Raw genomic sequence first — 24,464 nt, 5'->3', positions numbered from 1 at the left:
CGACACCTCTTTCAATCTCTAACCGAAGCCCATTTCTGTGTGGGAGGCTCCCAAGTAAACATTTCCAGTCCTAATATCCTTAATACAAATTCTCCCTTTGCATCAAACTCAATCTGGCAAAAACAAAACTTAGGCTCCTTCTCTCCCCAGCCCTGTAACAATACATCTCCAACCTCATGTACCTTTTTCTGTCTCCTTTCTTTTCCTTCTTTAGTCTCTCAAACTATAAAGTTTGGGATTATCACAGAATTTTCTCTTTCCACTCAGAAAGGGAAGTCCCTCCCTTACTCCAAAGCCTTCAATGGCTCCCCACTGCCTCAGGGTAAGAGAAGGAAAGGAGAAGAACACTAACAACTTTTGAGTTTCTGTACAAAGTTGAATTGAATTCTCACAGTTCCAAAGCAGTTGTCATTACTCCCATTTTATACATAAGGAAAGTGCCTCAGACAGGGCAAATAATTCATCCAGGGTGACCCAGCTTGTCAGGTGGGAGATGGAATTTTCTGCCCACGTCTGTCTGACCCTAAAGATCACATTCTTCCCAGTGCATCGCAGAAGCTCAGTGCCTCTTCTGCTCCCTTCGAGATTTCTCTCATATCGGCTCTTCCCTGTGCTACTGTTTGCTTATCATTTTTTAAAAAACCAACTTGTATTTTTTACTATAATATATGCATAGGTGATTCTCTTTAGATTCTTGTTATTTGTGGTAGTTATGTTCTATAATGTCTCTGTGAACACAGTTAAACTGAACGCTGCTCTTGGGGAAAATACAGGGTTAGGCTCCTGCCAGCCTCTAGTCACATTTTCATCAACCGATCAAAACATAACCTTGTTTTATGCATGTTACTGTTTAAAAGCACTTTATTAATAAACATTGTTGCTTTATTGATACTGAACTCACAGCCAACACGTTGTAACTCTGCCTGCAGGAACTCGTATTTTCTCTCTGCAAGGCACACATCACAGCCTCTTGCCACCCAGCAACACTAGACAGCCCTTCAGCACCACACTTGGGGGCCAATTCAAAGGTGAAATCACCAACAAAAAGCACGAAAATTTGAAAAACGGGGCGCTAAGCCGACTGTGGAAAAGACACTGGTTTATAGTAGGAGGGCTAAACAAGAAGGCAGCGTGTTGCCTTGTTTGACCTCAGCTGGGAACGTGAGTGTCAGGCAACTCAAATTTTTGGATGCTCTGCACATGTCCGCAAATGACCGCCCAAGCGCCACAGGTACTGAATTTGGGGTTACAAATACATTTCAGCAAGTAGGCAAATTGCAAATACAGAATCCATTTAGAATGAGGCTCAACTGTATTTTAAAAATAAACATCATTACATTAGAAAAACCAATGGCACCTGCCCTTTGGCTCTAATAGTGGTAAACATCCATTTTTCTTTGCCTCAAACAGGTGCCAGCCCCTGCCGTGGGCAGGCAGAAACCCCCACCCCACCTGCTGGCCCCTAGACTCCCAGCATGTGGCAGAGGGCATTCCTGTGACAAAGGGGGCTGCTCCCATCTCTGGGATCCCTTTGCCCCTATCATCACAGGCCCTGACCACCATATGGTAGCAGGGCAAGTTACTTAGCCTCTCTGTGTCTTGGTTTCCCCATTCCCCACTTGCGGACAGTACTATTAATCTTACAGGAGGGTGATGAATGAAATCGGATACTAAGGTAAAACAGTGATGCAGTATACTTCATTGGTGCTCCATGGACACTAGCTATTATCATTACTGAACACCTACTGTGCGCCAAGCATGGGGCTAGGACTGGGTGGGGTGGGGTGGAGGCGGGATCCTGAGAGACTGCATAAGGCCTCACAGAGGGGGAGGGAGCAGAGCTGGCTCTGGACCAGGAGTTCCAGCAACAATGAAGAGAAGGCAGAGCGCGCACGTGCAGGGCTGTGGGCTGTGTCTCCTCATTTGAGGCAGGACAGAGAGGCAGGGACAGGGCTCTGCTGTCACACACCCTGCTGGCCCTGGCCAGGAGGACGCGAGGGACTCGGATTATTATTTTAACATGAAACAACAATAGCAATATAGCAGTGGTGTTCAAGAGAGGCCCTTCCAACGCCGACCAGGCACCGGTCCAGGTGCTTCCCAGCACCACTACCTTTTCGTCCTCTCCAGAACCCTGGTGGGCAGGTCCTACCAGCACCCTTGGTTTATACCCGAGGAAACGGAAGCCCAGAAGGGGAATGTACCCTTTTCCTTCTTCAGTATCCCAAACTGGAAACTGGGATTATCGCAGAATTTTCTCTTTCCATTTAGAAAGGGAAGTCCTTTCTTACTCCAAAGCCATCATTGACTCCCCCCTGCCTTCAAGGTAAGAGAGGAAAGGAGAAGGACACTAACAACTTTTGAGTTTTTATACAAAGTTGAACTGAATTCTCACAGTTCCAAAGCAGCTATCATTACTCCCATTTTATAGAAGAGGAAAGTGCCTCAGACAGGGCAAATAATTCACGCAAGGTGAACCAGCTTGTCAGGTGGGAGACGGAATTTCTGTCCACGTCCTTCTCCTGGTAAGAGGCAGAGCTAGGAGTCATCCCAGGCTGCCTGGCTCCACCCCCACCCCGCTCACTGCCTCTCCAACAAAATCAGATGCACATGAATAAAACACATCCTGCTCCTTCAGCAAGGGGTTCTAAGTGCAAACAGCTGCAGGGCTGCAGCTATTACTTATCACAGGTGTGTGGCGTAGGCTGCGGTGGGCTTGGGACCCAGGAGGCTCCTGCCCCGTTTAGGTGGTGCCTGTGGCTGAGCTGCAGCCGAGTGTTGTCACGAGAGGGCCAGGCACAGCTCTGCCTGGCCGAGGCCGCGTCCCCGAGCCTTCCCCCTGCGGGCAGCTGTACCTTTCCTTCTGATGACCAGGGCGAGCTCCCGTGTGTGGGACTCCCGGCTGGCTTTGATGAACATCACCACTTGGTCGTGGGTGTGTTCCGAGATATCCCGGCCATTGATTAACACGATTTGATCCCCTTCGTTCAGCTTAGGAATGCAGGTGTCCGCCTGTGTGGATGTGGAGAGCGAGTTTCTTCGGTTACCATAACACAATCCTCCAAGGGGGAGAAGGCTGACAGTCTCCAGTCCCAGACACTTGAGACATGATCAGTTCTCCTTTTCTCCCTCAGGGCATTACCATCATTATTTCACATGCACGGCTAGGCTGAAATGCTTGTTGGATGCAGGATTTTTTTAAAAAGTGCCGCACAGAACATAAATTATGGAGTATTTCAAAGGAAGGCTAAGACAATTGCGGAAGCCATTTCTCTACGGTAGCCAACCTTCACTTATTACAGAAATGACTATCGTGTTTGCAATCTTTTATTTTCTAGATGTACAGTTACAATGTGATTTGCCAGCTAATAGGGAGCAATGGAGGAACTGTGAGTGATCTGTCTTAAGATGGAGAAAGCTTTTGCAGGCAGGACACAGAAGCAGAAACCACTATCGGGAGACACGATGAATGTAAAAGTGTAGGTATGTAAGCCTTCTTAATTCATGGAGGCCATAAGCAGTTAAAAAAAACAGTAAAATCCCTGAACTGGGGCCTTCTTAGGCAGCACAGCGACTCACTGAAGCTCCACTGCTTTAAAAAAAAGCAAATGATCCCTTGGGGCACCTCCACAGAGAGCCCAGGGGTGGAGCGAGGAAGCCAAGCCCAGGGCCCGTATTCCTACTAGAAGGGGGCAAGGCAGCAAACCTGGTGCCTAGATTTCCTTCTCTTAAGCAATGCTTCTCAAATGCACAGGTACATACAAATCACCCAGGGACCTTGTGTAAATGCAGATTCCCGTGCGGCAGATCCGGGATGGGGCCTGAGAGTCTGCATTTCTAACAAGCTTCCAGGCAATGCTGATGCCCCAACTCCGTGGAATACACTGAGCATTGAGGGTCCAGGAATATGGATTTCCACTCTCTCTGTCCATCTATCTACATGCATGCCCCAACACCCACTCTTTGCAGCTGACAAAGAAAGAAACAGACACGGCACAGAAATAAAGAGAAATCTGTTGGACGTCGGGGAAAGCGAACGTGAGAAATAACACAGAACGTGTTCACTTACAGGTGACTCTGGGTTTATCCTGGATACCACAAGAGGCATCTTCTGATCCACTCCTCCCTGTAAATATTTTAAATTAAAAAACCACTTTAGTTCATAGCAAGAGAGAAGTATGGATGCCAGCAAAGATGAGCTCTCCAGCACGTCGGCAGCCTTTTCTAATCACAGGAGCCCACACCCATTCAGAGTAATGGTACAGAACTCACCATTGGGTCTAGTGGGCTAACCGGATGACTCTGCTCATAAACCTCCCCCAACAATCCCCAAGCTCATTTAAAATGCAGGCACCCTGAGAGAAGGAATGCCGGTCACGCATCTCCTCCATGTTGCTGGAGAAGGGAGTTTTCAGGGGAGAGAAGGAAAATCTAGAACAGATCACATGCTGGGAGGGCTTCTGATCCAGGAGCAGGTCCACAGCAGGGCTGCTGGGGTGAGGGGAGGTTGCACGATGGGTGCTGGGAGTGGGCGGCAAAGACCCCACTTTGCCCTTGAGCAGGGGTCGGCACCCTTTTTCTGTAAAGGACCAGGGTCAATACTTTAGGATCTGCAGGCCACATGCAGGCCAGTATTTTAGGATCTGCCTTGTAGCAGGAGAGTGGGTGCAGCACTGTGCCATGCACCAACACACAGGGACACGGTGGCTGGATGTGGCCCCGGGCTGTATCAGCAGACCCCTGCCCTAGGGGCATCCAGGGGAGGGTGATGACTGTACAGCTGTTCTCTCTTGTCAGCTTTACCAGTGCTGAGGGGGTCTGCGGTCTGCTTTATTGTAAGAATCCCCTCCAGGGGGTGGATCTGCTTGCCAACTGTGTACTCTCACCTCTGAGACTCAGTGTTCATCTATAAAATGGGCACAACCATACCGACCTCACAGCTGGCTGTAGGGATTCAATGACGTAATGTAAATCAAGCGCTTAGCAGATGCCAGGCCCACCATGGCTACATAACAGACTCCCAATCCCGAGGCCTGAGCCAGTTTCCTTATGCAGCTTTAGGCATGTGGTACATTTCTAATGGAAGTTAAAAATTCACCTAAAGATTGCTTCAAAGCATAAAACATCCCCATGAACACACACAACATACCTTCAGATTAAATCCGAATTTTCCATCTTCATCCGGAGTGATACGGATCAAAAGTAGGTAGGTATCATCCTGGAAAACATGGGCAAGTGGTCAAGTACACTGTTGCTCTCTCTAGCTGTTGATAATAAAATCTTTTCTTTTAGCCATAAGCTATTGAATTGCTCACGTGGTGTCTCTGCACCGGGAAGCTTGTGTCCCCTTTGGTGCCGCCGGACATGCCCACTCACCTTGTCCCAGTAGTATTGGCTGGAGTCCTGGGAGGAGCCCCCTGTGGTCACCCTGTGATAGTCCTCTAAGAACTGCTGGTCGACCCCATCTGGTGAGCAGGAGCCTGGAGCATTTGAAGATGGAGACACAGAACTGGATGACTTCTGGGTCAGGCAGCTTTGTGCTGGATTGTTCTCGGATATACTCCTTCGTCATGGGGAAGGAGGAGATATTTTAATAGCCGGATTAATATTTCATCAGAGCACACATTACTGACTGTCCGGGCCTGGTGTCCCAGGGTTGTCCTGTATCTCTGCAAACCTAGAAAAGCCCAGGTGGTAACTCGGGGGCTCTAGCACCCACAGAGTGCACTGGCTACCTACCTTTCCCCTTGTCATTACCTTTGGTTTGGGGGAAAGAGGGCAGGAGGGCAGGGTGGAGCAGGAGCACCTGAAAACTCAGCTCCTTTCCCTGCTGCTTCAGAGGATGATAAGGAAAATGTATCTTGCTACTGCTGGTTTAATTATCGAACCAGACTCGGTCAGGCACGCTCAGTCAGATGTACATGTCTCCATAGCTTCTTAAAGCGTTTTCCTCCCTCTCATTCCTGCTAACAATTATACTTAAAAGGACTCTCGGTTACACAAAAGAAACGGGGTGACTGTTGCATATTCAGGACAAGTCATATTATTCCTGGTTTGTCTTATTTGCCAGAGACATGCATTCATTGCCCACACTGAGATAACGTTTTATTTTCTCCACCTTACATAGGTCCTTCTATATTTCAGAGCCACACTGTCCAACATGGTACCCAAGAGTCACATGTGGCCATTTAAATTTAAATAAACTAAGATTAGAGAGTCAGTTCCTCAGTCATACCAGCTACATCTCAAATGCTCAAGAGCCACCTTTGATTGTGGCTCCTGTATGAAAGGGGAGATAACGAGCATTTCCGTTAGCACAGACAGTTCTATTGGGTAGCTCTGTCGTAGAGAATCACAGACTATCAGAAATGAATGGACCTCTGTGGTCTTCTGGGCCAACTCCATTACACAGATGATGAATCTGAGGCTGAGAGAGACGGAGTGGCCCAAGGTCACAAAGACTTTCCCTCCTTCAACAGATAGAGGCCTGATGGACGTGTGTCCCTGAGCAATGCTTTCCTCTCCAGGCCACACCAAGACTGCTCCTCAGGGGTCCATCTCCACCTTCACAGGCCACAGGAATTAGCCATCTCAGCTGTCACTGGGTGGAAGCTCCACATCTCCGCATCACACACGCCCACACCAGACCCCTTCTGGAGCCACGGGCTGAGCAGAAGCTGCCTTTAGAAAGCCCACAGATCAAGAAAGTGGAAAGGCAACCTACAGAATGGGAGAAAATAGCTGCAAATCATAGATCTGATAAGGGTTTAATATCTGGAATATATGAAGAACTCTCACAACTCAACAGCAAAAGGACAAACAACCCAATTTAAAAAATTGGCAGAGAACCTGAATAGACATTTCTCCAAAGAAGATATACAAATGGACCAGAAACACTTGAAAAGATGATCAACACCGTTAGTCATTAGGAAGATGTAAATCCAAACCACAAGGAGATACCACTTCACACCCACTAGGATGGCTATTATTAAAAAACTAAAAATAACAAACTTTGAGGAGGATGCGGAGAAATAGGTGGTGGGCATGAAAAACGGTGCAGCCTCTGTGGAAAAGTCTGGCAGTTCCTTAAAAAGTTAAACACAGTGTTACCATATGACTGGGGGCAATTCCATTCCTAGGTATATACCCCAAATAAATGAAGACAGATATCTGTACACCCGTGTTCATAGAAGTATTATTCACAAGTCAATAGGTGGAAATGATCCAAGAGTCCATCAACAGAAGAATGGATTAACAAAACGTGGTATATACACATGATGGAATATTATTTAGCCTGAAAAAGGAATGAGGTTCTGAAACATGCTACGACATGGGTGAACCCTGAAATCATCATGTGGAGCAAAATAAGCCAGACATAAAAGGACTATATGATTCCACTTACATGAAATACCTACAAATAGCAAATTCACAGACAGAGAAAGGAGATTAGAAGTTACAAGGGGCGACCGGGGGAGAGAAGAATGTACCAATTGCTTAATTGGTACAGAGCTTCTGGTTGGGTTGATGAAGAAGTCTTGGTAATGGACGGTGGTGATAGTAGCACCACACTGAGAATGTAATTAAGATCACTGAACTATATACTTAAAAATGGTTAAAATGGGGAGTTCTGAGTTATATATACATATGACACCACAATTTACAAAAAGAGCTCACAGAAGGTGAGGTTCTCCCACCCTCTAGAGGCTTTGCCACATTCTAACCTCGGGCGAGGGTAATGAAGGGAGAGGGGAGTGGACAAGGGCAGTTCAGTGAGACGTAGAAGAAAACTGCTCCTGCTTCTTACTTAAACTTTATTTCAAGCCCTATCCATGGATTTTTAAAATTGAAATAGTGAGTTCAAATGAGCCTACTTTAACTATAAAATCTGTATCATTTTCACGCAGAAAGATCCACAATCTCAATTTATACGAATTAAGAAATTCAGCAACAGACCAGTAGAGAAGCTTAAGTCTACGCAGGAGAAGAGTTTGGCCTCATGGTTTTAAAGTCGCTGGTTGAGGAAAGGGTGTTATGGGTGGGAAGGCATTTCAGAGAGAGTGTATTTTGGAACTGAAGTTATCTACTAGTGGGACATTTTCAGACTGAAATGAATGAGACTTTAAGAAAAATCCCCCAAATAGGGCAACTTCACTAGGGTTCAATGTTTTCAAGAGCAACACCTAGTGGCAGAAAGGGCAACCGCTTTACAATTGCTAGGCAAGCTAATGCCAACGGGTTTAGGAAATGTATATCCAGTGCTGGGGATGGACCTGATCCTTTGATTTGAAGAAGTTGCAAGCAGTGCACACATACTTCAAACATTTGTAAGGATCTGCAAGATGACAGCGATGGAAAGGTAGAAGGGAGTGTAAACAACAACAACAACAACAAAACAGGAAAGCAAGGTAACGAAGAAGAACTAGACTAATTTCAATAAAATTGTAATATCTTTTATACTCATTATGTTCATTTAATTAAAAAAAAAACCCATGCATGGTTATCTTAAATTTATGGATTTCATCACATGGGGTTTTAAAGTATTTCTCTCTTTCAGTATAAAACTTAATGGTCTACCTAAAACAGCTCACAGTAGTAAAAAATAACATATTGAAAGTCATTCTAGGTTTGAACCTATTTTCTAAGTAAGGATGGAGAGTTTCCCTTTGGATAGTAATCGATCTACACAAATGATGATTGGGGGATCAATGGGGGAGGCAGGAAGTTCCTCAGGATGAAGAGTGTGTAGGGGGGACAGACAGAGGACAAGAGGTGGCAGCGGGACACAGCATGAGGGTGGTCGGGAGTGAAGACCCAAAACCCCGGGGGGGAGACCATGAAAGGGGAGAAGAAAGGGTGGGACAAAGGGGAGTGGGACGCGGATGATGTGAGAGGAGGGAGCGGAGGCAGGAGGCCTGTCCCTGTGGCAGGAGGGAGGCACCTGGCAGAGGGAGGTGGACAGGGAGGCCGAGTGGGGCCATCACTGCCATCGGGAGCCAGAGCTTAGAGCAAGGGACTGGCCTGGGGAGAAAGGGGCAGACGGATGGGCAGGAGAGACAAACACACAAACAGGTATTCACCCTCAGAAAACAGAGGTTTTGGAACTCTTGGTGCGGCAGTTATCTGGAACAAAAGACAGGATAGAACTTGTTTCTCTGGAGAGAGCCAATGTTAAAGAAGTTTTAAAAAGTGCAGGATTATCCCCGAAGGAGACTCCGGCATGATGCTTTTTTATACCACGATCTCTCCTCAAACCCAAGAAAATTACAAAGAACCCTGCCCCCCACCCCTCCAAGTCAGTTAAACTGAGCAGAGGGGAGATGTGCCCCACGGGGAGCTCCACAGCTCCAGCTGGAGGACACGGAGGCGGCTACTGCTTTGGCAGGGGACAGTCCGGGCCTCTCCTTTGTGTCACGGGAAGCTCGGTCTCTCTTGAGTCTACAAGCTTCCCAAGATGGGAGAGACCACCGACATCTTTCTATTCCTCTCTCAGTGCACTTCGGGCAGGGCTAGGCATGCAGTGAGCACTCAAAATGCTGAGCGCATGAAGAAACAAGCATATTGGCGAGGTATCTGGGGTTAGCTGAGTTTCTCCAGGAAAACATGAGATTTACTCATTGATCTGGAAGTGCAGTAAAAGGAGAAGGTATGTGAAATAGTTCTCAGGATCTGCGAGATCAGAGCTTCTGAAACTATAATGTGCACAGGAACCATCTGGGGATCTTGTCTAACTGCAAGTCTGAGTGGGGTCTGAGATTCTGCTTTTTAAACACACTCCCAGGTGATGTTGATGCTGCGGTTCAGAGCTGTACCCGGCGTGGCAAGGGGCTGAAAGCAAGCTCGCCAGTTCACCCAGAATGGGAAGTTTCTTTTGAATGAAATTCCTGGAGAAAATTTTCCCAGGGATCTTTACATGAGGGCCATGAGAAACAAAAAGAAAACTGTGTCCAAGTATGGGTTTTTATGATACGGAGACATTCTCTCCAAACGATAGTGTTATCTCAGTCTGTGACAAATGCCAAGCACCCAAGATCAAAGCATAACTCAAGGAAGAGGATGCTTAAGTGATATGGTTCAAATACAGTGCTTTCTGAGCCCCAGGTTCCTTTATTGATGAAGTAACAGATCATGAATCTGTCCTCTAGGCTGCCCTGTTCTGGTATAAGACACCTCAATGGTAGGAAAGCACGTGACAAATCATTCTTGAAATCTGCAAGGAGGAGGTCTCATCCATGAGTGCTTTGTGGCAGCACCAATGACAGGGCCCCACTTAGAGATGACAGAAAGCGAAATTTGTCAAAATATATCTGAGTTCTGGGACTGCAAATAGATATTCTGTTACTTCCTTATGCTATGGGAACCTGATATGGAACTGGTAAAGGAGGCATCTGTGCCAGTTTGAATGTATTGTGTCCCCCAAACGCCATTATCTTTGATGTAATCTTGTGCGGGCAGACGTTATCAGTGTTGATTAGATTTCTTTGAGTGTTTCTTTGGAGATGTGCCCCACACAGCTGTGGGTGATGACTCTGATTGGATGTTTCCATGGAGGCATGTCCCCACCCATTCAGGATGGGCCTTGATCAGTGGGGCCATATAAATGAGCTGACAGGCAGAGAGAACTCAGTGCAGCTGTGAGTGATGTTTTGAAGAGGAGCTACAGCCAAGAGTGACACTTTGAAGAAAGCACAGGAGCTGCAGATGAGAGACAGTTTGAAGATGGCCATTGAAAGCAGACTCTTGCTCCAGAGAAGCTGAGAGGACAAATACCCGAAGTGCAACTAAGAGTGAGGAACTGCAGCCTAGAGAGGAACATCCTGGGAGAAAGCCATTTTGAAACCAGAACTTTGGAGCAGATGCCAGCCACATGCCTTCCCAGCTAACAGAGGTTTTCCAGATGCCATCGGCCATCCTCCAGTGAAGGTACCTGATTGTTGATGCCTTATCTTGGACACTTTATGGCCTTAAGACTGTAACTGAATAACCAAATAAACCCCCTTTTATAAAAGCCAATCCATTTCTGGTGTTTTGCATTCCAGCAGCATTAGCAAACTAGAACAGCATCTCACTGTGAAAACTTGGAAGCTTGCACTGCATTTTATCACGAGGCCCCATTCTACTTCACCCATCCATCCACCCGTCTACCCATCCATCCACCCTCCCAACCATGTAAATAGTGGCTGAATAGCTACTACATTCCAGGTACCATGTTGGGTCTTGGCGAAGGAGAGGAAAATGAGGCCTTATCCCTGCCCTCAGACAGCTCACTGTCTAGAGGAGAAGAAGATACAAAATAATCAAAAACAATACTATTGTTCATGCTGTAATGGAGAGGCTCAGATGTCTGGGATACTTGCAGGAGCCCAGGAGAGACTTCCCTGAGGAGGTGGCACTTGAGCTTGAGTTTGAAAGATGAATTAACCAGAGCTTGATTAGGCAGTTGAGGAGGAGGGAGAAGGTATTCTGGGCAAAACAACATTAATAATAATTTAAAAAAACAAAGCTGCAGCATATGCAGGGGTATGAACTTTGAAAAAGCAGAGAAAAGGTGTTTAAGCAGGGGAGTCACATGCTTGGGTGACCCCATTTCAGAAAGATAAACTGGTCATCCTTCTGAAGGATGGTTTGGAAGGAAGAAACACCTAAGACAGGAGGGCAGTTGGGACGCTACTGGAATGGTCCAAGCCAGAGATGATGGTGGTTAATCAAGCCAGTGTGGTTTGGGATGGTGGAAGGGTCAAAAGGAAGAGATGCTCAGGAGACAGAATTAACGAAGTGATGTGTGAGATGAGGAAGGTTAAAGAAAAAGAGGAGTCACAGGTGACTGAGGTTTCCAAGAGGAGCAATCTGAGAGGGACTCAAAAGATGGCCCCACTTACCAAGATGTGGGTGGAGCCACAGGTTGGCCATGCAGGGAGATGGTGAGCTGTGACTGGCGAGGTTAGGTTTAAGGTATCTGTGAGACATTCATGTACAAGTGGGCTAACATCAGGTGAAAAGCTGGCAAGTTTCAGGGAAACTGAGCACAAAAGCTCTCATGAAGTCCCATCCTTGGCAGCTGTCCTCTGAGGGGGATGCCTGAATGTGGCACAGATCCGTTCACCACAACCAACTCTGGGTGCCACCCTCGAATAAAGAACTGATGTGCACTGAGAGAATGGCGATGAAGAGGGTGAAGGGTGGAGAAGGGCTGAAGGAGTTGGAATTATTTAATTTAAAGAACATTAGATGGGGCTGTGAGGTAGAATTAGAAACATAGTTCTTGTATGGTTCCAGGAGCCTGAAGCAGGCACCAATGGACAGCCAAAGTGCTGGGTCAGTGTCAAGGTGGAGACTTTCAGCAGAGTCTGGGAAGAACATCGGAAAACTAGGCAGTTGGACCTGAACGGGCTGCCACACTGCAATGATGCTCTCTATCACTGGAGGGAGCCTCAGGTTCTGGGGAGAGGATAGGGCGGATGTGGCTAAAGGAGGGGCTCCCCAAGTCTCCTCCCCATGTACAGAAGCTTTGAAATAAAATGTGACAGCTGTTAGGAGAAAATAGTTGCAAATTATATATCTGATGAGGTTTTAATATCCAGAAATACATAAATAACTCCTACAACTCAACAACAAAAGACAAACAGCCCAACTAAAAAATGCACAAAGGACTTAGATATTTTTCCAAAAAGGATATACAAATGGCCAATGAACACATGAAAAAATGTTCAACATCATTAGCCATTAGGGAGAGGAAATCAAAACCATGAGACACTACTTCATACTTACAAGGACGGCTATTCTTAAAAAAACAAAAAAACAAAAAAACAAGGAAAGGAAGTATTGGTGAGGATGCAGAGAAATTGGAACCCTTGCACATGGTGGGGGAATATAAAATGGTTTAGCTGCTGTGGGAAACAGTTTGGTGGTTCCATGAAAGGTTAAACAGAATTACCATATGACCTAGCAATTCCACTTCTAGGTACAAACCCAAAGAAACTGAAAATAGGGACTCAACCAGATAGTTGCATGCCTATGTTCTTAGTTGCATTATTCACAATAGCCAAAAGGTGGAAGCAAAAGTGTCCATCAACAGATGAATGGGTGGGGTAAACAAAATGTGGTCTCTCCAAACAATGGGATATTATTTGGCCATAAGAAGGAAAGACATTCTGAGACATGCTGCAACATGGATGAACCCTGAGAACATTATGCTGGGTGAAATAAGCAAGGAGCATCGGACGAACACTGTATGATTTCACTTTTACAGAAGCTCTAGAAATAGCAGATCTGTAGAGACAGAGTAGATTCAAGATTACCAGGAGCTGGGGGCTGGGAGTTGGGGGGAGGGAGCTGTTGCTTGGTGGATACAAAGTGTTTGTAAATTTTTAGCAAAACATTAAAAAAAAAAAAAAAAAAAGCAACAGCTGCCCCAAATCCCGTGAAATGAGGCAGACTGGAAATAAAGAGGCAAACAAATCAGCAGCCAAGGAGCTGTGAAGACAGCAAGCCCCCCCAGGTTATGTCTCATTCTGGTGACCCGTGAAAACAACTATGATAAAATGACACCAACAAAACGAGTCTTCCCAATACAACCCTAATCTGCCCTAACATCTGTTTTTGCCAGCCTCTGCAAGTCAGTTTTTCTCCAGGGAACACCCCCTCCCTTTTTCTGGGTGGGGGTGGCGGGGCTGTATTGCAATAAAGCGGCTCATTTCTTTGCAGAGTCTGGTCTTTGCTCTGAAGGAAGGGAAGGAACCCATGAAGGCTGAGAGAACCTTGGGAACAACAAAAGAGCGCAGCCTACTTTTGGCACAAAGCAAACTGCCAAGGATGCATAACTATAATCATAAACTTTGCCATGCTTCTATAAATATGAAGGAAACAGGCGAGTGACTCATCTGCTACAATAATATTCAGAAACCCGGCGCTGAGCCACTTTGAGTGTGGAGCCAACGTCTAACCGCTCTTTCTTCTTCTTTTTAAAATGGGTACAGAACATTACACTTAATTCTTCTTTCTAAAAGGAACTCTCGTTGCTGTTTGTGAGGTTATTCATCTGATTTCTCTGACATAATACTTCTTGCCTCTTAACACAAATCTGCTATATAAAACGTCAAGTGTTTCTTACACATTTTGCAAATACTGAGACAACTAATGTATTGTTTTTCTTTTCCCCCAACCAAGTATAGACCCACCTTGACTTCTAGCCTCGGGCAATGCAGGGCCCCCAGACTCTCAGGGAGGCCAGCTTCAGTGCCATCAGGAAGAGGTCCCCTAAGGAACCGAGGGGGTGGGGGTGCCCATTTCGCTAGTTCACCCCATAATAGCAAGCTCCTCCTAACTTCACATTGTGAAATATCTACTGTCAGTGCACCTGGCACAGCCATGGCAAGGGGAGCTGTCTTTGAAGCATCATTATTTGCTATTTTTAACATTTAGCTGCAAAATAAGAAGGGCCCCAGAATGCCACATTTTGCCAGGTCTCACATAGGAGTTTCAAAGGAGTCAGAGGGCAGTGCGGAAGGGTGAGCAGGATCAGAAATTACTCAGATCAAACAGGGGCCGAGGAAGGGAATTTTCAATTTTGTTTAATTTTAATTACTTTAGATTTAAATAGCCACACATGGTTAGAAGCTCCTTTATTGGAGATTGAAAGTCTAGAGACTTTACAATTCCACGATGTGACTGCAAACCACAGCCGGAAGGTCTGGCGTAGGGGGCATAGTTGGGCTTCTCAGAACCTGTGGTCAGTTCCCTAAACCTTCTCCTTTCTCCAAAGCAACAGAGCCCCAGAGGGCCAGCATGAAGGCTGCTAGGGAGCTATCTGCACAGCTGGCTTGGGGGCTCCCTGAGGGCAAGGACTAATCCACCATGTGTTCCCATCAATGACCAGTACAGGGTGGACAGGGGGTGCCGCTGACCTCAGGAACGAATGCACCCCTTGAAAGCATCCGTACATCACTGGAAAGAATTCATTCTCCTCCACCTGGCACTAACCATGTGATGAAGCATCAGAGGACCTGGACGCTAAGGTCACCGAGCAGCCAGCCACCCACCACCCCTTGCCCCTCGGGGGGGGGGGCAGCGAGTTTAGGGGTGGCGAATGCTCACACTGCAAGCAAGCAGAGGAGCCCCAATGTGGGCTGAACTGTGTCCCCCAAAAGACACAGTCAAGTCCTAATCCCTAGGACCTGTGGGTGAGCCCTGATTTGGGAGCAGTTTTTGCAGACCTAATTAGTGAAGATGAGGTCACGCTGCGGTCGGTGGGGGGGTGGGGCATGCCAGCATGTCTGGTGTCCTTATAAGAAAAGGGAAATTTGGACAGGGGGAGAAGGCATGTGAAGAAGGAGGGAGGAACTGGTGTGATGCTGCCCCCCAAGGGGCGCCAAGGATTACCAGCAACCCGCAGAAGGTGGAAGAGGCAGGGAAGGGTCCCCTCAAGCCTTCAGAGGGAGCGTGTCCCTGCCGACACCTCGGTTTCCAGCCCCTCCAGAACTGCAGGAGAATACAATCCCGCTGTTTTAAGCCATCTGGTTTGTGGTACTTTGCTACGGCAGTCTCGGGAAACTAATTCAACCCCCAATCCTCTCTCACTTGATTTCCATTTTGGAAATGCCCTTTTAGCATGTAGACTTTGTAGGAGTTCTCTACATGTTAAATGAGGGACAGAATAAAGGTTTTTGTCTTGAGAAGTGCTGTCCAGTAGAACTCTCTGCAAGGAGGGAAATGCCCCACATATAAGCTGTCCAATATAGCAGCCATGGTCACACATGGACACTGAGCATTTGAAATGAGGCCAGTGTGACTGAGGAACTGGTTTTTTATCTTAATTAATTTGAACTGGAACAGCCACATGTGGCTAGTGGTTACCATCCTAGCCAGCGAAGGTCTAGATGCTCTACAATTCCATGATGCGACTGCAAACCCCAGGAGGGTGTACTGATGCAGGGGGGTGTGGCTAACCCTGTTCCTAGACTTGCCTGTGGTTTGCAAAGCCCCAGTGTCACCAGGAGGAAGTCACACCCCTCCACTCTAGTCTCACTTGGGCAGCAGACTGCAAGCGGAAGCAAGAGACAGCATTTATTTCAACAAGCGTGCCATCCAAGCTGACACAGCACGAGGAAATAATGACCATAGGGATTATTTAACCAGAGGTGCTAAGAACACAACAAGCTGGAAACCATGTCTGCTGTGGTCGGGGACAAAGGAGAAGGAGCAATGTCACACAGAAGTGGGAGGCAGGCTTTGCAATTCACCTGTGGGTGTCCAGAGCAATCAGGATGCCTATGAAGCTTTAAGGCTAGTAGCCAAGTGGTAAAAATTTACAGATCTCAAGGATTAACTTGCTAATCTTTTGCTGTTAGGGGAGGCATTATGTTTCTGTATTTTGGGCTGAGGATGGACTTAGAATGGATGCCAATGAATATGGCCGACTTCCTAACAGTTTTATACTTTCCTATCATATTCTGTCTTAAAATGGGATCTTATTATTTATGATCTATGTCTTATCCATTTCCAAAAATGATTTGAAATAGCTTACCCTAAAAGGTGTGGTAGAACTGTGAATTTATTGAAACAAGAGAACTAAGTACGACTCATATAATAAGGGCAAGAAAGGAAGAGAAGGGACTAAATCAGAAACTTAGGCTAAGGGAACTAATGCAACTAAGCACAACCCAAAACTCTGAGCTCCCTGGTAATCAAGGCAAAAAGGGAATTAGTAGATTAGACATATCTTATCAAATAATAAAAGCACCCGGGGAGGCGGGGCAAGATGGCAGACTGGTGAGCTGTATGTTTTAGTTACTCCTCCAGGAAAGCAGGTAAAAAGCCAGGAACTGCGTGGACTGGACACCACAGAGCAATCTGTCTTTGGGCATACTTCATACAACACTCATGAAAACGTGGAACTGCTGAGATCAGCGAAATCTGTAAGTTTTTGCGGCCAGGGGACCCGCGCCCCTCCCTGCCAGGCTCAGTCCCGGGGGAGGAGGGGCTGTCAGCTCCGGGAAGGAGAAGGGAGAATTGCAGTGGCTGCTCTTATCGGAAACTCATTCTACTGATTCAAACTCCAACCATAGATAGACTGAGACCAGACACCAGAGACTCTGAGAGCAGCCAGCCCAGCAGAGAGGAGACAGGCATAGAAAAGAAACAACACGAAAAACTCCAAAATAAAAGCAGAGGATTTTTGGAGTTCTGGTGAACACAGAAAGGGGAAGGGCGGAGATCAGGCCTTGAGGCGCATATGCAAATCCCGAAGCAAAGCTGATCTCTCTGCCCTGTGCACCTTTCCTTAATGGCCCTGGTTGCTTTGTCTATTAGCATTTCAATAACCCATTAGATCTCTGAGGAGGGCCGTTTTTTTTTTTTTTTTTTTTTTTTTTCTTTTTAAATCCTTTTTGCTTTTTCTAAAACAATTACTCTAAGAAGCTCAATACAGAAAGCTTCAAAGAATTGAAATTTGGGCACCTCAAGTCAAGAGCAGAACTAAGAGAGCTCTGAGACAAAAGGCAATAATCCAGTGGCTGAGAAAATTCACTAAACAACACAACTTCCCAAGAAAAGGGGGGTGTCCGCTCACAGCCACCATCCTGGTGGACAGGAAACACTCCTGCCCATTGCCAGCCCCATAGCCCAGAGCTGCCCCAGACAACCCAGTGTGACGGAAGTGCTTCAAATAACAGGCACACACCACAAAACTGGGCGTGGACATTAGCCTTCCCTGCAACCTCAGCTGAATGTCCCAGAGCTGGGAAGGGGGAGCAGTGTGAATTAACAGAGCCCCATTCAGCCATCATTTGAGCAGACTGGGAGCCTCCCAACACAGCCCAGCAGCCCAGAACTGCCCTGGGGGGACGGCACTCACCTGTGACATAGCACAGTCATCCCTCAACAGAGGACCCAGGGTGCACAGCCTGGAAGAGGGGCCCACTTGCAAGTCTCAGGAGCCATACGCCAATACCAAAGACTTGTGGGTCAGTGGCAGAGACAAACTGTGGCAGGACTGAACTGAAGGATTAGACTATTGCAGCAGCGTTAAAACTCTAGGATCATCAGGGAGATTTGATTGTTAGGGCCACCCCCCCTCCCCGACTGCCCAGAAACACGCCCCACATACAGGGCAGGCAACACCAACTACACACGCAAGCTTGGTACACCAATTGGGCCCCACAAGACTCACTCCCCCACTCACCAAAAAGGCTAAGCAGGGGAGAACTGGCTTGTGGAGAACAGGTGGCTCGTGGACGCCACCTGCTGGTTAGTTAGAGAAAGTGTACTCCACGAAGCTGTAGATCTGATAAATTAGAGATAAGGACTTCAACTGGTCTACAAACCCTAAAAGAACCCTATCAAGGTCAGCAAATGCCACGAGGCCAAAAACAACAGAAAATTATAAAGCATATGAAAAAACCAGACGATATGGATAACTCAAGCCCAAGCACCCAAATCAAAAGACCAGAAGAGACACACCTAGAGCAGCTACTCAAAGAACTAAAGATGAACAATGAGACCCTAGTACGGGATATGAAGGAAATCAAGAAGACCCTAGAAGAGCATAAAGAAGACATTGCAAGACTAAATAAAAAAATGGATGATCTTATGGAAATTAAAGAAACTGCTGACCAAATTAAAAAGATTCTGGACACTCATAGTACAAGACTAGAGGAAGTTGAACAACGAATCAGTGACCTGGAAGATGACAGAATGGAAAATGAAAGCATAAAAGAAAGAATGGGGAAAAAAATTGAAAAACTCGAAATGGACCTCAGGGATATGATAGATAATATGAAACGTCCGAATATAAGACTCATTGGTGTCCCAGAAGGGGAAGAAAAGGGTAAAGGTCTAGGAAGAGTATTCAAAGAAATTGTTGGGGAAAACTTCCCAAATCTTCTAAACAACATAAATACACAAATCATAAATGCTCAGCGAACTCCAAATAGAATAAATCCAAAAAAACCCACTCCGAGACATATACTGATCACACTGTCAAACATAGAAGAGAAGGAGCAAGTTCTGAAAGCAGCAAGAGAAAAGCAATTCACCACATACAAAGGAAACAGCATAAGACTAAGTAGTGACTACTCAGCAGCCACCAAGGAGGCGAGAAGGCAGTGGCACGATATATTTAAAATTCTGAGTGAGAGGAATTTCCAGCCAAGAATACTTTATCCAGCAAAGCTCTCCTTCAAATTTGAGGGAGAGCTTAAATTTTTCACAGACAAACAAATGCTGAGAGAATTTGCTAACAAGAGACCTGCCCTACTGGAGATACTAAAGGGAGCCCTACAGACAGAGAAACAAAGACAGGACAGAGAGACCTGGAGAAAGGTTCAGTACTAAAGAGATTCGGTATGGGTACAATAAAGGATATTAATAGAGAGAGGGAAAAATATGGCAAACATAATCCAAAGGATAAGATGGCCGATTCAAGAAATGCCTTCACGGTTTTAACGTTGAATGTAAATGGACTAAACTCCCCAATTAAAAGATATAGATTCGCAGAATGGATCAAAAAAAATGAACCATCAATATGTTGCATACAAGAGACTCATCTTAGACACAGGGACACAAAGAAACTGAAAGTGAAAGGATGGAAAAAAATATTTCATGCAAGCTACAGCCAAAAGAAAGCAGGTGTAGCAATATTAATCTCAGATAAAATAGACTTCAAATGCAGGGATGTTTTGAGAGACAAAGAAGGCCACTACATACTAATAAAAGGGGCAATTCAGCAAGAAGAAATAACAATCGTAAATGTCTATGCACCCAATCAAGGTGCCACAAAATACATGAGAGAAACATTGGCAAAACTAAAGGAAGCAATTGATGTTTCCACAATAACTGTGGGAGACTTCAACACATCACTCTCTCCTATAGATAGATCAACCAGACAGAAGACCAATAAGGAAATTGAAAACCTAAACAATCTGATAAATGAATTAGATTTAACAGACATCTACAGGACATTACATCCCAAATCACCAGGATACACATACTTTTCTAGTGCTCACGGAACTTTCTCCAGAATAGATCATATGCTGGGACATAAAACAAGCCTCAATAAATTTAAAAAGATTGAAATTATTCAAAGCACATTCTCTGACCACAATGGAATACAATTAGAAGTCAATAACCATCAGAGACTTAGAAAATTCACAAATACCTGGAGGTTAAACAACACACTCCTAAACAATCAGTGGGTTAAAGAAGAAATAGCAAGAGAAATTGCTAAATATATAGAGACGAATGAAAATGAGAACACAACATACCAAAACCTATGGGATGCAGCAAAAGCAGTGCTAAGGGGGAAATTTATAGCACTAAACGCATATATTAAAAAGGAAGAAAGAGCCAAAATCAAAGAACTAATGGATCAACTGAAGAAGCTAGAAAATGAACAGCAAACCAATCCTAAACCAAGTACAAGAAAAGAAATAACAAGGATTAAAGCAGAAATAAATGACATAGAGAACAAAAAAACAATAGAAAGGATAAATATCACCAAAAGTTGGTTCTTTGAGAAGATCAACAAGATTGACAAGCCCCTAGCTAGACTGACAAAATCAAAAAGAGAGAAGACCCATATAAACAAAATAATGAATGAAAAAGGTGACATAACTGCAGATCCTGAAGAAATTAAAAAAATTATAAGAGGATATTATGAACAACTGTATGGCAACAAACTGGATAATGTAGAAGAAATGGACAATTTCCTGGAAACATATGAACAACCTAGACTGACCAGAGAAGAAATAGAAGACCTCAACCAACCCATCACAAGCAAAGAGATCCAATCAGTCATCAAAAATCTTCCCACAAATAAATGCCCAGGGCCAGATGGCTTCACAGGGGAATTCTACCAAACTTTCCAGAAAGAACTGACACCAATCTTACTCAAACTCTTTCAAAACATTGAAAAAAATGGAACACTACCTAACTCATTTTATGAAGCTAACATCAATCTAATACCAAAACCAGGCAAAGATGCTACAAAAAAGGAAAACTACCGGCCAATCTCCCTAATGAATATAGATGCAAAAATCCTCAACAAAATACTTGCAAATCGAATCCAAAGACACATTAAAAAAATCATACACCATGACCAAGTGGGGTTCATTCCAGGCATGCAAGGATGGTTCAACATAAGGAAAACAATCAATGTATTACAACACATTAAAAACTCGAAAGGGAAAAATCAATTGATCATCTCAATAGATGCTGAAAAAGCATTTGACAAAATCCAACATCCCTTTTTGATAAAAACACTTCAAAAGGTAGGAATTGAAGGAAACTTCCTCAACATGATAAAGAGCATATATGAAAAACCCACAGCCAGCATAGTACTCAATGGTGAGAGACTGAAAGCCTTCCCTCTAAGATCAGGAACAAGACAAGGATGCCCGCTGTCACCACTGTTATTCAACATTGTGCTGGAAGTGCTAGCCAGGGCAATCTGGCAAGACAAAGAAATAAAAGGCATCCAAATTGGAAAAGAAGAAGTAAAACTGTCATTGTTTGCAGATGATATGATCTTATATCTAGAAAACCCTGAGAAATCGACGATACACCTACTAGAGCTAATAAACAAATTCAGCAAAGTAGCGGGATACAAGATTAATGCACATAAGTCAGTAATGTTTCTATATGCTAGAAATGAACAAACTGAAGAGACACTCAAGAAAAAGATACCATTTTCAATAGCAACTAAAAAAATCAAGTACCTAGGAATAAACTTAACCAAAGATGTAAAAGACCTATACAAAGAAAACTACATAACTCTACTAAAAGAAATAGAAGGGGACCTTAAAAGATGGAAAAATATTCCATGTTCATGGATAGGAAGGCTAAATGTCATCAAGATGTCAATTCTACCCAAACTCATCTACAGATTCAATGCAATCCCAATCAAAATTCCAACAACCTACTTTGCAGACTTGGAAAAGCTAGTTATCAAATTTATTTGGAAAGGGAAGATGCCTCGAATTGCTAAAGACACTCTAAAAAAGAAAAACGAAGTGGGAGGACTTACACTCCCTGACTTTGAAGCTTATTATAAAGCCACAGTTGCCAAAACAGCATGGTACTGGCACAAAGATAGACATATAGATCAATGGAATCGAATTGAGAATTCAGAGATAGACCCTCAGATCTATGGCCGACTGATCTTTGATAAGGCCCCCAAAGTCACCGAACTGAGCCATAATGGTCTTTTCAACAAATGGGGCTGGGAGAGTTGGATATCCATATCCAAAAGAATGAAAGAGGACCCCTACCTCACCCCCTACACAAAAATTAACTCAAAATGGACCAAAGATCTCAATATAAAAGAAAGTACCATAAAACTCCTAGAAGATAATGTAGGAAAACATCTTCAAGACCTTGTATTAGGAGGCCACTTCCTAGACTTTACACCCAAAGCACAAGCAACAAAAGAGAAAATAGATAAATGGGAACTCCTCAAGCTTAGAAGTTTCTGCACCTCAAAGGAATTTCTCAAAAAGGTAAAGAGGCAGCCAACTCAATGGGAAAAAATTTTTGGAAACCATGTATCTGACAAAAGACTGATATCTTGCATATACAAAGAAATCCTACAACTCAATGACAATAGTACAGACAGCCCAATTATAAAATGGGCAAAAGATATGAAAAGACAGTTCTCTGAAGAGGAAATACAAATGGCCAAGAAACACATGAAAAAATGTTCAGCTTCACTAGCTATTAGAGAGATGCAAATTAAGACCACAATGAGATACCATCTAACACCGGTTAGAATGGCTGCCATTAAACAAACAGGAAACTACAAATGCTGGAGGGGATGTGGAGAAATTGGAACTCTTATTCATTGTTGGTGGGACTGTATAATGGTTCAGCCACTCTGGAAGTCAGTCTGGCAGTTCCTTAGAAAACTAGATATAGAGCTACCATTCGATCCAGCGATTGCACTTCTCGGTATATACCCGGAAGATCGGAAAGCAGTGACACGAACAGATATCTGCACGCCAATGTTCATAGCAGCATTATTCACAATTGCCAAGAGATGGAAACAACCCAAATGTCCTTCAACAGATGAGTGGATAAATAAAATGTGGTATATACACACGATGGAATACTACGCGGCAGTAAGAAGGAACGATCTGGTGAAACATATGACAACATGGATGAACCTTGAAGACATAATGCTGAGCGAAATAAGCCAGGCACAAAAAGAGAAATATTATATGCTACCACTAATGTGAACTTTGAAAAATGTAAAACAAATGGTTTATAATGTAGAATGTAGGGGAACTAGCAGTAGAGAGCAATTAAGGAAGGGGGAACAATAATCCAAGAAGAACAGATAAGCTATTTAACGTTCTGGGGATGCCCAGAAATGACTATGGTCTGTTAATTTCTGATGGATGTAGTAGGAACAAGTTCACTGAAATGTTGCTATATTATGTAACTTTCTTGGGGTAAAGTAGGAACATGTTGGAAGTTAAGCAGTTATCTTAGGTTAGTTGTCTTTTTCTTACTCCCTTGTTATGGTCTCTTTGAAATGTTCTTTTATTGTATGTTTGTTTTCTTTTTAACTTTTTTTTTCATACAGTTGATTTAAAAAAGAAGGGAAAGTTAAAAAAAAAAAAGAAAAAAAAAAGAAAAAAGACAAACAAGGAAAAAAAAAAAAAAAATATGTAGTGCCCCCTTGAGGAGCCTGTGGAGAATGCAGGGGTATTTGCCTACCCCACCTCCATGGTTGCTAACATGACCACAGACATAGGGGACTGGTGGTTTGATGGGTTGAGCCCTCTACCATAGGTTTTACCCTTGGGAAGACGGTTGCTGCAAGGGAGAGGCTAGGCCTCCCTGTATTTGTGCCTAAGAGTCTCCTCCTGAATGCCTCTTTGTTGCTCAGATGTGGCCCTCTCTCTCTGGCTAAGCCAACTTGAAAGGTGAAATCACTGCCCTCCCCCCTACGTGGGATCAGACACCCAGGGAAGTGAATCTCCCTGGCAACGTGGAATATGACTCCCGGGGAGGAATGTAGACCCGGCATCGTGGGATGGAGAACATCTTCTTGACCAAAAGGGGGATGTGAAAGGAAATGAAATAAGCTTCAGTGGCAGAGAGATTCCAAAACGAGCCGAGAGATCACTCTGGTGGGCACTCTTACGCACACTTTAGACAACCTTTTTTAGGTTCTAAAGAATTGGGGTGGCTGGTGGTGGATGCCTGAAACTGTTAAGCTACAACCCAGAACCCATGAATCTCGAAGACAGTTGTATAAAAATGTAGCTTATGAGGGGTGACAGTGGGATTGGGAATGCCATAAGGACCAAACTCCACTTTGTCTAGTTTATGGATGGATGTGTAGAAAAGTAGGGGAAGCAAACAAACAGACAAAGGTACCCAGTGTTCTTTTTTACTTCAATTACTCTTTTTCACTCTAATTATTATTCTTGTTATTTTTGTGTGTGTGCTAATGAAGGTGTCAGGGATTG

The 24,464-nt window shown here is 44.6% G+C and overlaps 1 protein-coding gene across 5 annotated transcripts in view; it reads right to left on the bottom strand.

The window, feature by feature from the left end:
* Nucleotides 1-24,464, bottom strand: part of PTPN3 (protein tyrosine phosphatase non-receptor type 3) — a 127,337-nt gene that overhangs the window by 28,517 nt on the left and 74,356 nt on the right. For all 5 annotated transcript variants that reach the window (XM_037796965.1, XM_037796968.1, XM_037796967.1 and 2 more), the window contains 4 exons: nucleotides 5,377-5,563; nucleotides 5,150-5,218; nucleotides 4,070-4,126; nucleotides 2,856-3,012 (listed from right to left, as the gene is read on the bottom strand). In XM_037796965.1, coding sequence (XP_037652893.1) covers nucleotides 2,856-3,012; nucleotides 4,070-4,126; nucleotides 5,150-5,218; nucleotides 5,377-5,563 — 470 coding nt within the window. The remainder of the gene's footprint in view (nucleotides 1-2,855; nucleotides 3,013-4,069; nucleotides 4,127-5,149; nucleotides 5,219-5,376; nucleotides 5,564-24,464) is intronic.

Source organism: Choloepus didactylus, chromosome 10, assembly GCF_015220235.1.
Source record: "Choloepus didactylus isolate mChoDid1 chromosome 10, mChoDid1.pri, whole genome shotgun sequence".
Classification (NCBI taxonomy): Eukaryota; Metazoa; Chordata; class Mammalia; order Pilosa; family Megalonychidae; genus Choloepus; species Choloepus didactylus.
The sequence above is the reverse complement of the archived record's forward strand: the minus strand, read 5'-3'. Positions and strand labels throughout refer to the sequence as shown.